The sequence below is a fragment of the Odontesthes bonariensis genome, chromosome 18 (assembly GCF_027942865.1).
Source record: "Odontesthes bonariensis isolate fOdoBon6 chromosome 18, fOdoBon6.hap1, whole genome shotgun sequence".
NCBI lineage: Eukaryota > Metazoa > Chordata > Actinopteri > Atheriniformes > Atherinopsidae > Odontesthes > Odontesthes bonariensis.
Genome location: NC_134523.1, coordinates 24,204,344 through 24,220,445, shown reverse-complemented (window position 1 = coordinate 24,220,445; position 16,102 = coordinate 24,204,344). Strand labels below are relative to the sequence as shown.

Genomic DNA, 16,102 nt, shown 5'->3' with positions numbered 1-16,102 from the left:
AATTCTATAAATGAATAACTGCTCTCTTTTATCACATAATTTCTGATAACCTATTGTGCCTTTAGAATATGTTTCTGTGTGATTTAGCACCCCAAAATGCCCAGTAAAACGTGTTTAGCTGTTAAACAGTTTATTTTAATTAAAAGCTGTGACCGGTTCGCAGCTCGCTGCAGGGGAGGAACCAAAGTTTCACTTTCGATATAATTCAGAAAAACATGGAGTCCGTCTGATGTTTGACAGTAAAACAAATTTTGACGAGCTAAAAGCGTCAAAATCTAATTTCAGGCTATAAATTAGGTGACTCGGTAACCCTAACCGGATCCGCGCGGCAGTTCGTCTCGGTTTAGTGTCGCTCCAGTCAGATACGCGTAAACTGTGGACTCAGTGCATCGCCATGTTGGGGGAAACAGAGCCACAATGGTTGTCCGAGGAGGTGAAAACAGGGGTAAGTAAACGATTTTGAACAGCTTCAAGAAAGTTGCTAATGTTCCCAACGTTTCTTACACGTTTAGTTACATATTAAAGCTGCAAGGAGGCACGTGAACGTCTAAATATTGCTTCTGCTTGTAGACGACCATCCTTGCCATAGAGTACAACGGTGGGGTCGTTCTGGGGTCTGACTCCAGAGTGTCTGCAGGGTGAGTTGGAGCACGCGTGAATGTTCTTACATGCACCTGCCCTGTTTGATTTGTATAATGCCATCTTTAATGTGACACAAGGTTCTTGTGAATCTGAATCTGGTATTATCCCTTCTTTTCATTCCATTTCAGTATCTGCACACTCACTCTCCCCTCTTGTGCCTTCATTCAGGGCATCGGTGGTAAACAGAGTGATGAACAAACTGTCTCCCCTTCATGATAAGATCTACTGCGCTCTGTCAGGGTCTGCAGCAGATGCTCAGACCATAGCTGAGATGGTCAACTACCAGCTGGACGTCCACAGGTAAAAACAGTGAGGGCAGACTGTTAGGTGTTGTTGCTCTTTGATTAAAAACTTAATCTGACACTTATCAAGCCTTCATTTACACATTTTTAAATGTTCATGTCTTGATTTCTTTGACACTTCCCACCTATAACAGATGTCTGGGGTCGGGGATTACTGGGATGTGGCTGCACATGCTGTTAAACCACAAACAGTCATCTTTTGTCAGAGGTTGCAGAGTGCAGACATCCAAAGTTCCAAAAACTCATTTCAGGGAGATGCTTATCAACCCCCCTCCCCCCCAGCCTTTTTTTAAAAGGCTGGATATAGATAGTTAGATACTGTAGCTGGCTAGTTAGATATAGGTCTAGACAATTTAGTAACTAAATGTGTATTGATACTTTAAATAAGTCTTTAACCTACAGAAATAAAATGCAGATGATGGCGCGTTCAATTTAGCCTACCTCCACATGTCTTTTACAGTCATTAAGTCCGCCGTGGGCAATACTGAGGTCACTATTGCATACAGTGCACCTCGCCACGGTGTCATCATTCTTCACCTTCACTAGACATGGATATACTTTAGTATATTCTGCTGTAAAATGAGTCTTATATTTTCGTTTTTTACTCGAGGATTCACCCTCTGCCATTTGGCAGGATGCAAAGTTTTGAGTGGTAACTTAGGTGACTGCCAGAGAGTAAATCGAAGCCCTCCCACACTGAACGTTATTGGCTTATTTTGCTGACTAAACCAATCAGCGCGCCCTCTGACAAGCAGTCGCCTTGAACGCTCGTTGAACAGAGCATCGCTTTGGACAGATACTGTCAGGTTTTTGTGAGGAGGGAGGACACGGATGCGGACTTTCCAAAAACAAGGTAGATTTATTAAACAAAAAACAAAGTATCAACATAAAACGCGGCCGAGCCGGAGAAAAATGTATCTATAAACAAAACAAACAAAAGGACATGACATGGAATAAATAAATACTTAGCTTAGTGCAATCTAGGAACATGAGTGAGCAGGAATCGTGCATGGAATAGCAAACATGACATACAACAAAGATCCGGCAAACTAAGAGGGGAGGCTGGAAACTAAATAGGGAGTGAGAGTGATTGGAGAGTGAGTGCAGCTGAGGGAAAAACACAGGTGAAGTGAGTGAACTAATAAACTGAGTGCAGGGAAACTAAGACATGACTAAACTAAACATGGACTGAACACAAAAACATAACCTAAAACATGAAACTAAAAATGAGAGTCTCTGGGCGTGACAGATATGCACAGGTTTCACAAGCAACCTCTCCCCACACCCCTCTCTCTCTCGTGCCTGCGCATTTGAAACCCGCATGGTGCACGAGTTATTGTATTGCCTGCACGCTCTCACTCGCATTGAAAAAAAACCCCACTCCCTCGCATAGTCTAAAATCCGGGATATTTTATCCAACTCGCGGACATCCGTGATTAACTATCAATATCAGGGAGACTCCCGGAACTTCCGGGAGACTTGGGATGTCTGAGAGTGGTAAATTAATTAAAGAAACCATCTGTCACAACTACGTTTAATAAGATGTAGCATATGTTTTTCTTCATTTCTTTTTCATCAAATTTTGTAGAGTTATAGGTGAAAAATTTCAAAGCAGTTTTAGTGGCATCAATGTCCTCCAGAGCTGTGTATCTTCACTGGCCTCGATATGATGAATCAGTTTACAGTTTAATGCATCTCAGCATCTTACATTTTCAGTTTACTTTACAACTGAAAATAACCACTTTTCAGTAATAGATGCAATAGGTCTGATAAGTCTAGAGTCAATTTCTTACTTTTTTTGCTACTTTCAAAAACAAACAAGCTGCATCTTTTCAGTACTAATGTCCACTAAAATACACAAATCATATGTAATGACTACTATACTGGCTTTCCTCATAGTTCTTTACCTGGCTTTACTTTGGCTGTAGGATACAGATGATGCTATTTATGTAGATAAAGTTTGTGATGAGAACTTGTACTGTAGCTCTGAGATATTCAACAGGTGGGGAAATACTGGAGTCTCCATAACTGAATAACTCCTCTGATCCTCATCCCTCTCAGAGTTGGAGCACAAAGCTGACAGGGTCTATTTAATTCTTGGCTAATTATATCATTTATTAAACTAGCTGTGGTTACTGCCATTTGATGAGAGTAAAAACAGCTGAAGTGGTTTCTTATGACGTAGCTGTTTTTAAAAGTTTTTCCATGTTTGGAGGCAGATCTTACACAACATGTGCATCTTATGTTGTTCATTCTTTCACGTTCATAGGATCCAGTTCATAGTTGCTTTTTTAATCACTCATTGCTTTGCATTCCATCATTAAATCAGTCATCACAGGAATGTTTGCATGAACTTCTTATTCTGTTTTGGTGTTATACACCAACTTTGTCTCTTTCCTCTTTGTGCTACATGGTAGTTGAACACAACATACTGTTATAACTACAGCTTTATTGTTCCAATAAATCACAGATGAAGGGACATGGACTATAATTTTATGTGCAGGCCTATTCATTTTGATTATATTCTGTCTGCATAGATGCAGAATTGTTTTACGGCCATGTTGAGATGCGTCTTACAACTGAGAAATTGCCAGAATTCTAAAGCTCGCTCACATTTTTAAAAAACTTTTTTTATTAAGCGATTAAAGTAAGGACTAAAGTAAAGGTTTTTGAAATCTCATTCTGTTGATGGACGGTAAAGAGACTTATTTTGAAAGTCTTCCAAGTGTGTCTCATACACAGATCCCATGGCTGTTCATTTTAAACCAAGGTCTCAGAGGTTATACACCTTTATCCAGTTAAAAACTGGAAGGGTCAAATATGGAGAGAAATTTTGTGTGAGGCCCGTGACTAACATGACAATAAAGTAAACTTAATATTACTATACAGAAACCTACTCCAGTTTACATCTTTGTGGAGTTTTTAACCATCAATCTCTGGTAGATTCATCAATACAACACCTACAGATAGTGTCTCTGTTTCAGTGTCAGACCAAAGATAAACTCCTGGACCCAAAAGTGCTGCTCATAGAGGATGATGCAAATGATGTCCTCAGACTTGTGACTGTACTCAGGTTACACCTGATGCCACACTGTGCTCATTTATAACAGGGGCAGCACATTGGGCAGCACATTTTAACCCTTTTTCTTTCAGAAGTTTGAGTAAAGTGTGAGATATTACTACAAATCTGTCCATGTACAACCAGAACATCGCCTGTGGTCTTCACAACCTTAATTTTGCTAACAGAACAGACAATGTTAATGTCTGTGATTCACACGTGGTTCTTTGGTAGTTTACAAATGTCCCAATTGAGACTGTCAGCCTTTAATTTAAGATTATATGAATTCATACTTCCAAACCCACAACTAGCAGTGACAGCTATAGTGAATGTGTTCCCCCTCAGGGGCATCAATTCAAGCGCTCTAGTGCATTGCCATAGGTTACTTACCCTCTAAATTATGAACTACTATATGTGAACCTATCAGGATTAGCGTATCCATTAAATATGAGTCATTAGCATTTTTGATATTTCATGATTTAATTTTTTTTCCTGAATATGTGTGTTGGACATTAAGAGCAATGATCAACGTTTTGTCTTCTGTCAGCATTGAGATCGGTGAGGACCCGCAGGTCCGCTCAGCTGCCACTCTGGTGAGAAACATCTCATACAAGTACAAGGAGGAATTGTCCGCACATCTTATTGTGGCCGGTTGGGACAGAAGAGGCGGGGGGCAGGTCAGTGAACTCAAGGGGGGAAGAAATCGAGCTACAATAAATAAAAAATAATAATCGGGCACGATGATTCTTTGCTTAGTAAAGCGACTTGATGTTGTCCATAGAGAATATCATTGTGATCAGCCTCGCTCCCCTCCGTTCTGAACTCTGACCTCCAGGTGTTTGCGACCCTGAATGGTCTCCTGACCAGGCAGCCTTTTGCTGTCGGTGGCTCCGGCAGTTCATACGTTTACGGGTTTGTTGATGCGGAGTATCGCAAAGGAATGAGGAAGGAGGAGTGCCAACAGTTTGTGGTCAACAGTAAGTTTTTCTTTTCACATTGCTTTTGTTAAACAGAAAGAAACTGATATTTTCTTTGTCATGTCACGGTAATTTAACTGTCTTGCAAATAAGTAAATAATGCTCTTCATGTCCTCATCTGTCTCACTTCACCTTTTCTCTTCTTCTCTTTTGTGTAGCTCTCGCTTTGGCAATGAACCGTGATGGCTCCAGTGGCGGCGTGGCCTACGTGGTGACCATCGATGAAGACAGCACAGAGGAGAAAGTCATCCTAGGAAATGACCTGCCCACTTTCTTTGACCAGTGATACATTTGTTTTCCTCACAGTAGCTATGAGTTGGGGTTTTTTTTGGGCACATCTGTCAACTAACTCAGCTTCTGAACTATAAATGTTAGATAAGTACAATCGTGACATTAATTTCAATAAAGAGAAACATCCTTGCATTTCTGATTCCCAAAGCTGTTAAATGTTTATTGTGTGATTATTGTTGATCAGGTTTGTGTTTCATAATGAAACAATCTATCCATCCACCTTCTATACCTGCTTAATACAATTCAGAGTCGTGGGGACGGGACAATTTTAGAGTCACAAATTAACCTGATGTGCATGTTTTTCATAGTGAAATCAGTTTAATTTAGAAAATAAGTAATTAGAGCTGTGTGCTAAATGACCTAGTGGTTAATTGAATAAGAATATTGGTGAACATATTAGTAACTCTAATTATATAATGGATGTTTATTGCTATTTGTTCATTTAAATCCAGAACTCGCCAGACTCATTGTACAATCCTTTTTAATTATTCTTTTAATATACCTACCTTAGCAAAACCCATATTTTAGTTTTAATGTTAGAAAAACTCACAGAAACAATGTTTTCCTGATTCAGAATTATCAGCTGCTGCTTGCTGTGTGATTACTACAAACATACTGACAAATAGAAGTCTGAGTTATACCACCACAGAATTACATCATCAACCTTTCCCTGCATTTGGCACTTGGATGTACTCATTTGAATGAACTTTTTTCCTTTCAATTCACTCACTCCGATGTTCTTTTTTTCTTGTGAAAGCTTAATCTATATGGTGGAAATTTCCCACATGTTGGAATCATGGTGATTAACATTCCAGTTATTACTCCAGCTTGGCAGAGATGGGTCACACTTATATCAGTCAAATTATTGGGATCATGGGGTTTTAGACAGTGGTCTGTTGTGATGACAACCATCGTTTATGGGAAACCCCTGATAGACCCAGAAAATGAAACCGAAAGTTAATGAAAACACAAGTCGAGCATCGAAGCAGGTCATACGAGGACGACTGCTGCTGAAAAATGGCTGTAACGATAATTCACAAAGTCGTCGCTCTGATGTTGGCGGTTTGCGTCGACTTTTCTCTCTTTTACGCATCAGGATTTGTTGTAATTCACAACGTGTTTGGGCATCTTGCGCGTCTGTGGCTCTCTGCAGCTCTGCGCTGGTCAGCAGTTTCTGTTATAACTTTGCTGACACTTGGGGACCTCAAACCGCTACTGATTCGTGTTATAACGGCGTACAGCCTGCTTCCAGCGGTGTTTGAAACCGGGACCAGTGCGTTTTACCGTGAGGAAAGCCAATGTGGTCGAGCGACAGATGTGCGCTGCTGGCTTATGTGTGCCGCAGCGTCGCTGGCTGCTGCACTCTTCTGGGAGATCATCATCCCGGACACCGACGAAGAGGCTGCGAGTAAAGAGCAGAAACAGAAATCCAGAGTTCTGTTCATGAGAGTCCTCCGCCTGTGTAGACCCGACTATCCCCTGATGCTCGGAGGCTTTGTGTTCCTGTCACTGGCAGTCATCTGTAAGTAAACAGCAGGGGACGATACTGTTATTAAGGCCAAATAAGTTGTGCAGGGTCAAGATTTTTAGCTATGAACATTTAGGAAAATACTACATGTACGTTCTGATTTTAAATATTAGTATTATTGCATTTAGTTTGATTTGTGACCCACAATAAGAAACGCCATCAAAAGAGTTATCTTTGTGTTTTTGTGATATATAACTGCAGCTACTGGTGGTGGTGATGATATTCATTTAATGCAAATTCCCTTTAATTAATGTGATATTGTCCAACTGTGTTTGTCTCTTCTCAGTTGAGATGTTCATCCCGTTCTACACTGGGAGAGTCATTGACATCCTCGGCAGTAATTACAATCACAATGAATTCCTCACTGCCCTCCTCTTCATGGGCCTGTTTACTGTAGGAGGGTACGAGGCAATGTTTTCTTTTCCACATTTATCCCCCTGCATGTATCTTAGTAAAACTTAACCCAATTTCACTTTGATTGATCATCTAGCTCTGTGAGTGCTGGCTGCAGAGGGGGGATTTTACTTTGTGCCATCAGCTCATTCACACGCAGAATCAAAGCAAAGCTGTTTCAGGCATTAACCAAACAGGAAATTGGATTCTTTGAGACCATAAAATCAGGTATGGCTGCCATGCAATAGAACAACATAAATAGGACACAATGACAGAATGAGAGAAGAGAATCTCTATTTTCTGTGCAGGTGAGATCACATCCAGATTGTCTAAAGATACCACCCTGATGGGAAGAACAGTGTGTCTGAATGTCAACGTGCTGCTGAGGACATTCATCAAGACAATGGGCATGATCACTCTGATGATGAATCTGTCATGGAAGCTCACATTCCTTGTACTGATGGAGACACCCATCACTGGGCTCATACAGAACATCTATGACACACACTACCAGGTACAAGCATGTTTGAGGAGATGTTAAATTACAATTTAATCCACAAACTCAAATGTACTGTATAAGTTCATTCTTGCCGTCAAATTAGGACCTGATTCTGGATTTTAGGGCCCAATACTGATACATATTTAGTTAGCAAACATGTTAGCTATTTAGTGATTGTAGTGCTGTATAACACAAATTCCCAACAAAAACCATCTCAGTGTTCTTTACAGAGAAAATAAACCAGTTTGACCAGTATGACTTACTGTGGAAAATTAATGTATTCGTTTTATTGAAAATAATTGTTTCATTCTTTGTTTTTCCTTCATCAGAGGTTGTATCAGGCAATGCAGGACTCAATGGCTCATTCAAACGAAGCCGCAAACGAGGTAGTGTTTGGTATTCGTGTTGTAAGGAGTTTCAACACAGAGAACCATGAGGCCAATCGCTATGACAAACGCTTAATGGAAACTCACAACCTCAAGACTCGCCGGGACACGGTCAGGGCTGTTTACCTGCTTGCACGGAGGGTAAGAAGTTTGTTTTATATCTGTGTGTGTTTTAGGATATCAGAATGCCTGTAATTGCAGGTTCCCTTATTTAACAGATTTATTTTATGTGGGTGTCTGCAGTTGACAGGTTTGGGTATGCAGATCTTCATATTATACTATGGCAGACTTTTCATTCAGAAGGGGCAGATGACCACCGGCAGCCTGGTTTCCTTTATCCTCTACCAGTCAGATCTAGGAGACAACATCAGGGTGGGTGTCCCTAATGCTGTCAGATTACATTGTTGTTGCAGTAGTCTGTGGCAGGTTTTTACTTTGTCATCAGTTAAGCACTTGAATTAGCCTAAAACTATTGATACTATATTTAATATAAAGAGGGCTTTTGTAGGTATTTAAAAAAAACATGCTTGTTTCAATAAAGAATGTAACAAACACTTGATAAGTACATGCACTATACCCATGATAACAAAACAGTTTGAGCTTTCATTACCTCAGAAAGGCTAATAAATAACTTAATGTGAGAACATAAAACCTGAAAGACACTCAGCACAGATAGGACATGATTACCTGAAAGATGACTGGATAGTTCAGTTTTGTATAAGCATATCTAACAAGATGAACTATATCTGTCTTCTATAAACATACGTTGTGTTTGCTTGTCATCATCCAGACGCTCACGTACGTCTTTGGAGACATGCTGAACTCAGTGGTGGCGGCTGGGAAAGTGTTTGAATACCTGGACCGAAAACCTCTGGTCAGCACAGACGGAAAACTAAAACCGGATCAGCTGAAAGGACATGTCAGCTACTGCCATCTCAACTTCGCCTACCCTGCAAACCCCAGTAAAACTGTGCTGCAGGTGAAAAGAATGCAAATACTCTTTGGTTTTAATTTGGGAAGTTATCAGAATAAGAAACAAAATGAACATAACTGATAGATTAACATTTGAATTCACTCTGTACCGACTGGACCAATGCCATGTATTGCAGTTGAAAAGTTCGATCTTTTGTGTCAGAACTTTTCCTTAGAGCTGAAACCAGGTCAGATGACAGCTCTTGTGGGTCCGTCAGGAGAAGGAAAAAGCACCTGTGTGAGTCTGCTGGAGCGATTCTACGAGCCTCAAAATGGAGAAATTCTTCTGGACGGGGAGCCTCTGAAATCCTATGACCACCACTTCTTCCACGAGAAGGTATTTAATCTGTAGAAGCTTCGCTGACCATGTTGTTTGTTGAGAGCTGATATGTCTAGCCTGTTTGAAGTCATATAACAATATTACAGGAAGAAATCTGTTGTGAAAAGACAGAATTCACTTTCCAAATAGTCCCTGAAAATGTGAATGCTTTCCAAACTCTGCGTTTATTTTTTTGGACTAATCAGAAATCAAGTAAGAGGAAATGCTAACGTTCAGCGGGTGCTATTACAAAACTGAGTAAATGTGTAATTATATTTGTTGTTCATACTGACTGATTAGAGTGTGTTTAACAGATTGCAGTAGTCAGCCAGGAGCCTGTTCTCTTCTCTGGCTCCATCAGAGACAACATTGCCTATGGGTTCACTGACTGCTCAATGGAAAAGATTAAGGAAGCGGCACGAAAAGCCAACGCCCATGACTTCATTGAGCAGCTGGAGAAAGGCTACAACACAGGTGAAAAAGCTTGTACAAACGTACTCTTCTAAAAATAATGTATGTGCACATATATTTTGAAAGGTTATAAACATCCATTTTGTGGTGTCCATTTCTCAGAGGTGGGTGAGAGCGGCAGCCAGTTATCCAAGAGTGAGAGGCAGCGGATTGGCATTGCTCGAGCTCTGGTCAGACAGCCGAGGGTCCTCATTCTGGATGAAATCACCAGCTCACTGGACACTGAGAATGAAAACAAGGTATGTGGTAACTGGTACCATAAATCCTCTTAAATAGTGAGAAACATGAGATTAAATACCTGGGGTCTGTTCTCATTATCAGAAGGGTCAGTGAGTTTAAACATCTTTTAATACAAAAAAACAAATGTATAACTAACACAGACTGTAGTAGAAACATCGAGGAAGTTAAAGAACAGAGTAACTATCACGTCAATCAAGATCTGATGAACAGAAATCAAGTCCTGATATATTGTGAGTGTACAGAGCTCAAACTTCCACAAAATATGTACACTTTTACCTTATATGTACAGATTTATCTGCAGGGTCTCCGTTAAATAAGCATAAAAACCATTTATGAATGTGTGTAATTGTGAAATAAAATCTTACATGTGTGATAGCAGCTACTTTTGTTGTGCAGCATTTGGTAAATTCATCATTCTTGCACAGTGTATTTCTAAATTTAAATAAATATTGAATGAATGGATAAATTGAACCAGACTGTCCGGCACAACAACTGTTTTTCACTGCTGTATAACATAGGTCATGGACAACAAACTGCATTTTTTATCACCAGTTTTGTGTAAATATGATCTCTGCCATCAGATCGAGGACACAATTTAAGCTGTTATATACCCTTTGTGGCAACTGCTTAGCTCCACATCCGGTGAACTTATAAAGCTTCTTGTTTTTATTTCATCTTAATGAACAATAAATATTCAAAGGTTTCCTCAGACATCCTTTAATTCTGCTCTCGCTGAAAAAGAGAGAATGTCACTGGTGAAAGTCTAATAATGAAACTACGACTCTCTACAGGTTCTGCAGGCCCTGGCGAGCTGCCCTAACCAGACACTTCTGGTGATTGCTCACAGGCTGAAAACAATTGAGAATGCAGATCAGATTATTGTGATTAGCGGTGGCAAAGTTGAGGAGCAGGGGAATCACCAGGAGCTGATGGAGCTGAAGGGGAGCTACTACAAACTGAGAGAGAAGCTCTTCGCTGAGGGGAACTCACCACAGTGATGAACTACTGATGCTTGTCTGTACCGAAGCTGTTGCTTAATGTAACATGAGAGTTGTTCTCTAAGAAAGTGCTGTAATGGAGTTAATGTATATATCATATTCAGAAGGTTTTGTGCAAATAGTGAAAAGTAAAGTTTCTGAATCGTATTACTTTAATTTATTTTAAATACTGTTGACTAAATTTCTGACTTTTGTCTGAGAGACACACATCTCCATGATATGATTTTTTTATTTCATGCCCTGATATTTGATAAAGATGAATAAATATTTGACAAAACAGTTTACTGCCACAATAAATCTTTTGCTATCGGAGAAGTCAAAGGTTGCTTTATAGTTTGACACATCACAAATAAAAAACTGATCAACAGCACCCGCTGTATATTTGAATGTGCTTGTTTGAAAGGTTCTTTTTGTGCTAATAAAGTCTTTTTACTAAATATAGTCACTGGTTGTTCTACTGACATTGATCTGATGAATATTTATGGAGAACAACGTCAGCAAACGTTATCAGATTTTTTTCACAAAGTAAATAAGATAAATTCCCTTCCACTACATAACTGCAGTGAAAATAACACCAACTCAAAGTTTAATGGCCACCATGTTGTGGGATAACAAGAAAAACATCTCCCTTAAATTTAGAAGAAGTAAAGAATATTCAAGAACCACTGAGAAAAGTAGTAACAAATCTGCTCATCAGTTTTGGTGAGCACAGTTTTGACCTTATAGCTTTCGTTATCACATAAGAGGAGATGCTGAGTTGATTTGGTTTGTGGTTTTAAGCCATCAGACTACATTTTAATGCTGCAGAGGAAAGCGAAAGACATTTTTTAGGCGTATAAGAGAATGCAGTTGAGCAGGGGTTGGGTTTTATTGTTGTAGCTGACCTGGAAAGTCCCTGACTATCAACATTGTTTTTTCTGGCAGAGGCTTTTTGGAAAGTTGCCGATTGCTGTGTGTCACAAACACCAACTCCCTCTATCGACAAAGATCAAGCTCTGTTCTGGCAAGGCTTGACGCCATTTTATCACAACGGGCGTGCATCCACAAAATGGAGGCTGAAGTCACTTCTTATGGAAAGGCTAGGCATCTGTTCATCGCAGATTTTAATAACTGCATGATTTCTGAGACTTAGTCCTGAGTTGGCTTTATTTACATATTTTTTAAATTCAAAAGGAGATTCTACTGGAACTGGTGATGTAAATTCCAAAGAGCATCCACAGAGTGTATGCACAGCACAAGTATCTGAGAGGGATTTGTACGGCAGGATGTTAAACACGTCAAGCAGAGGATACCATACACTTTGTCTCAAGAGTTTTTAAAGGATTGTGTTGTCCTATGAGCTTGAAATGTCATCTTCTATTTGTTTTTTTATTTAAAATCCTTGGATGACGTTATCATGTGTGTTGTGATTCAGCTGAAAACAAAGCTTTTATAGGGTTAAAAATGATTCAGCCTGGACATTCTGAGTTGCACAATGACTCACCTTTAAATTTGGCTGATTCATATCAGCGATCCCATGCCACCTGCAGGTCGTAAAGGCAGGGTGGCACTGTTATGCAGAAGCCGCCAACAAACACAAAATGGCTGACACTGTGCAAAGAAAAGATAGGTAAATGGTAAATAAAAGATTACCTAATGGTAAATAAAAGATTACCTAATGGTCTTGTGAACCTCACTTTATGAAAATGTAATAAAGAAGTGACACGAGGTGAACCTAGTGCATATATATAGTGTGCATGACTGTGTGCCTTTGAATGTGCGTATGTGTTGTCAAGCTTCTGCCCAGTTGTGCACCACACTCCACAAAATGGAGACTGAAGTCACGTGGAAAGATTAGGCATCTGTTCCTCAGATTTTAAGAACTGCATGATATCTGAAACTTAGTACTGAGTGGGTTTAATTAACATGATTTTTTCTTCTTAATTCAAAAGAAGGACTCTATAAGAACTGCTTGTATAAAGTCTAAAGAGCTGTTGTTCTGAGAGTGCATGCACAGCACAAGTATCTGAGAGTTCTTTTTATGGCAGGATGTCTAAAATATGTCAACTGTAGGATACCATACGCTCTGTCTCTATAACTTTCCTAACTTTGGGTTAGCGTATATTAATATTTAAACATTAATTAAAGGATCCTTTTGCCCTGTGATATTAAAATGTCATCTTCTATTTGCTTTCCTAAAAAAATCCTTGGATGAAGTTATCATGTGTGTTGCATTCCAGCAGCAAACAAAGCATTTTTCAGGGTTAAAAAAAAATACAGCCTGGAGATACCGGTTTCTGACGGGCACGATTACTCGACTTTCAACTTGGCTGATTCCCATCAGCAATCTTGTGCCGCCTGTGGGTCATAAAGGCAGGATGGCGCTAAATTAAGCGGTAGCTGCCATCTTAGGCTCCCACTTTCAAAACACAAACACAAAATGGTCGACGCTTTGCAAAGAAACGGTAGAAAATCTAGAGGTATGGGAAATAAAAGATTACCTAAAGGCTTCATGGCCCTCATTCTATGTTAATGTAATGATGAGACACGATGTGAACCAAGTATATACATATATAGTTTATAGGACCATGGGTCTTTGAATGTGCTGTGAGGCTTCTTCCCAACCAGTTCTGCACCAAACTGCCTCGCTGGAAAGTCCCGTCTCTTCTTTCTTTCACTTTCTGTCTTCACCATGTTGTGTAATGAGTGGCTGCCTAACTCAGCCAAACCACCGACACGCCCGAGGTCTTGTGACTGAAACCATCATGATTAAGTGTGTGACTTTCTTTTACCTTTTTGGGGTATTTTGATGTTTGTTATGGAAAATTTGCATTTCTAGTCACCAAAGAACCACTGTAGGTGCTGTGTATTGGAAGCAAAATTTTATAATTACAATAAGCAGCTCATCCTGGGGAGAAACATGGAGCACAGCACACAGATCCCCTACCCCTGTTACCTGTAAACAGCCCATCTGTGTACAGTTAGTTTTAGCTGTAAAACATTAATTCCTCTGTCCTTGTAAGACTACTTTCTGGTGCTTTCTTTCTCAAACACTGACTACAAGGAAACAGCCTTTTGACCTGCTCGTACAGGTCTTTAAAGGATTACTTGAGCCCAGTCACTTCAGCTGCACTCCATTTAATCTGAGAGTATGCTGCAAAATCCTTTACAGTGTTCATGGTGTTGCATTTAAATTACTTAAAGACTCAATGTCTGATGCACAGCATTCAGTAAAACCTACATTTTTATATTAATATTCCATATATTTGACAGACAGTTTAATCAAGAGCAGCAGTTATCAGCTTAGTTGAGATTTAAGACACACTAAACTGGATTGTATCATTACCAAAATCTGCATTTTCTCTCTTTCGACTGCTTCCGGTAATGACTCATGAAAACAGACTTCTATATTGGGAGAGATGTGCAACACAAGCAAACTGTTTGTCACTTCAAGAACATTGATTATTTTGTATTTTCTGTACATGTTTTCTTATGGAACAACCATCAGTGCAGGTTGTTGAACTTTGCTGGGTCATCCTCAGAAGAGCTTAGGTTGACAGTCACTTGACAAATTAGCTTCACTGCAACATAATACCTGCTACTTTGCTCCTTTTTAAATCAAAAGTATTCGAGGAACTGAAGCAGCACGAAGCCCAACAGAAATGACACCGATGTAGCGTAATTTCGACACCTCAGCTTGTTTTGTTTGACAGATGCTTGAAACATGAGTTTTAATAGAATAGAATAGACATGGTGAACACACTCCTACAAGCTCAAAATAAAGCAGTTGAATTGGTACGTCACAAGCTGATAATCTAGATATACTGTGTTCCTGGTGTAATATTAACTACATATCTCCACTGTGAAGTATTTGTATGGTTTTATAGGCAGGTAAACTCCCACAATCTTTTTGTAAATCCCCTAACTTCCCCAGGGGAGAAGGAGATTTACAACATCTACCACAGCACAATCACAGTTTATATGCGCTTTGATAACTTGATAGTAATGAAAAAACCTCCAATCAAACACATAAGGCATGATCAGCTGAGGTAAGGCACAAAGTTTAATACACAAAGGGCTGGAGACCAGAAACTGGGCCCCTATCAGCTCAAATATCATGCCACTGCTTTGCCTTTAAGACAGAGTCACAGCGCCACAGCTGGTTGTATTTGGCACTTTTATCAAAAGTCATGTGATTTCCTGGAAACGCTGAGCCTGGTAGATTGGTAAAAGTTAGGGGATTCTCAAAAGCCTCTGCACATTGTGGAATCATTGCTCTTGACTGACATCTAGTGAGAGCAACAACACAGAGATATTGCAACATGAACCACAACAAGAAGTGGTTTAGAGGATGATAGGTTTTGTGTGCTGTGGGATGCAGATCCACAGGAAACCATAATCATGTAAGTACTCAGGTATGATGCCAACATCTGAAGCCTCAAGGCCACATGAGTGCATACCAAAACCTACTGAAACTGAGGCTGGCATGTCAACACAGATTTCAATTCCTCTGCTTAAACACACATTATTGTGAGTTATTTTTTAACCACAAATCGTATTCTCAGGATGTTTGGGGTTGAGTTGTGCAGCCTGTGACATCACCTATCTAAACAACTAAAACAGAGTTGTGATGAAGACCAACAGCACACCAAGTGCTTATCTTTGGTATTTTCTCTATAAAACCGGACAACCACGTGATTTCCTGTAACTACTCAGCAACTGTGTACAGGCTCTATCAGTCTTGGCCACAAATTATATAAATGATAGATCTCGTGTGCCCCCAAGTGGAATCAGAATATAACTGAATCAGATGCACTGAATGAATTGTATTCTCAGTTCCTCCCTATCCCTTTTGGATATCACATAGAAGCAGCCAACTTTCCATCTAAATGACTTCCAGTGCTGCAGTGTAAAGGACAGTTGGCTTCTACTCCTTTATCCCCAGAAGAAAAGAGGCATTGTATTTCTGCAAAATGTGGAGGTAGGTCCAAGAGGAGGAAATAGGATTGGGCCTCAGTTTTTGTTGTCTTTTTTTATACTGAAGAAG

General features: G+C 39.8%; 2 protein-coding genes across 2 annotated transcripts; both read left to right on the top strand.

The window, feature by feature from the left end:
• The first annotated feature begins 178 nt into the window (after nucleotides 1–178).
• Nucleotides 179–5,402, top strand: psmb9a (proteasome 20S subunit beta 9a). The gene is made up of 6 exons (XM_075449064.1): nucleotides 179–445; nucleotides 571–638; nucleotides 811–942; nucleotides 4,550–4,679; nucleotides 4,838–4,979; nucleotides 5,138–5,402. The coding sequence occupies exons 1-6, from the start codon at nucleotides 395–397 to the stop codon at nucleotides 5,263–5,265; spliced, it is 651 nt and encodes a 216-aa protein (XP_075305179.1). The 5' UTR covers nucleotides 179–394; the 3' UTR covers nucleotides 5,266–5,402.
• An 829-nt stretch (nucleotides 5,403–6,231) lies between these two features.
• tap2a (transporter associated with antigen processing, subunit type a) lies at nucleotides 6,232–11,521 on the top strand. The gene is made up of 11 exons (XM_075449063.1): nucleotides 6,232–6,792; nucleotides 7,085–7,199; nucleotides 7,289–7,419; nucleotides 7,500–7,705; nucleotides 8,020–8,217; nucleotides 8,320–8,448; nucleotides 8,867–9,055; nucleotides 9,212–9,385; nucleotides 9,682–9,841; nucleotides 9,941–10,077; nucleotides 10,870–11,521. Exons 1-11 carry the CDS (start codon nucleotides 6,288–6,290, stop codon nucleotides 11,074–11,076), a joined length of 2,151 nt encoding a protein of 716 aa, XP_075305178.1. The 5' UTR covers nucleotides 6,232–6,287; the 3' UTR covers nucleotides 11,077–11,521.
• The last annotated feature ends 4,581 nt before the right edge of the window (nucleotides 11,522–16,102 follow it).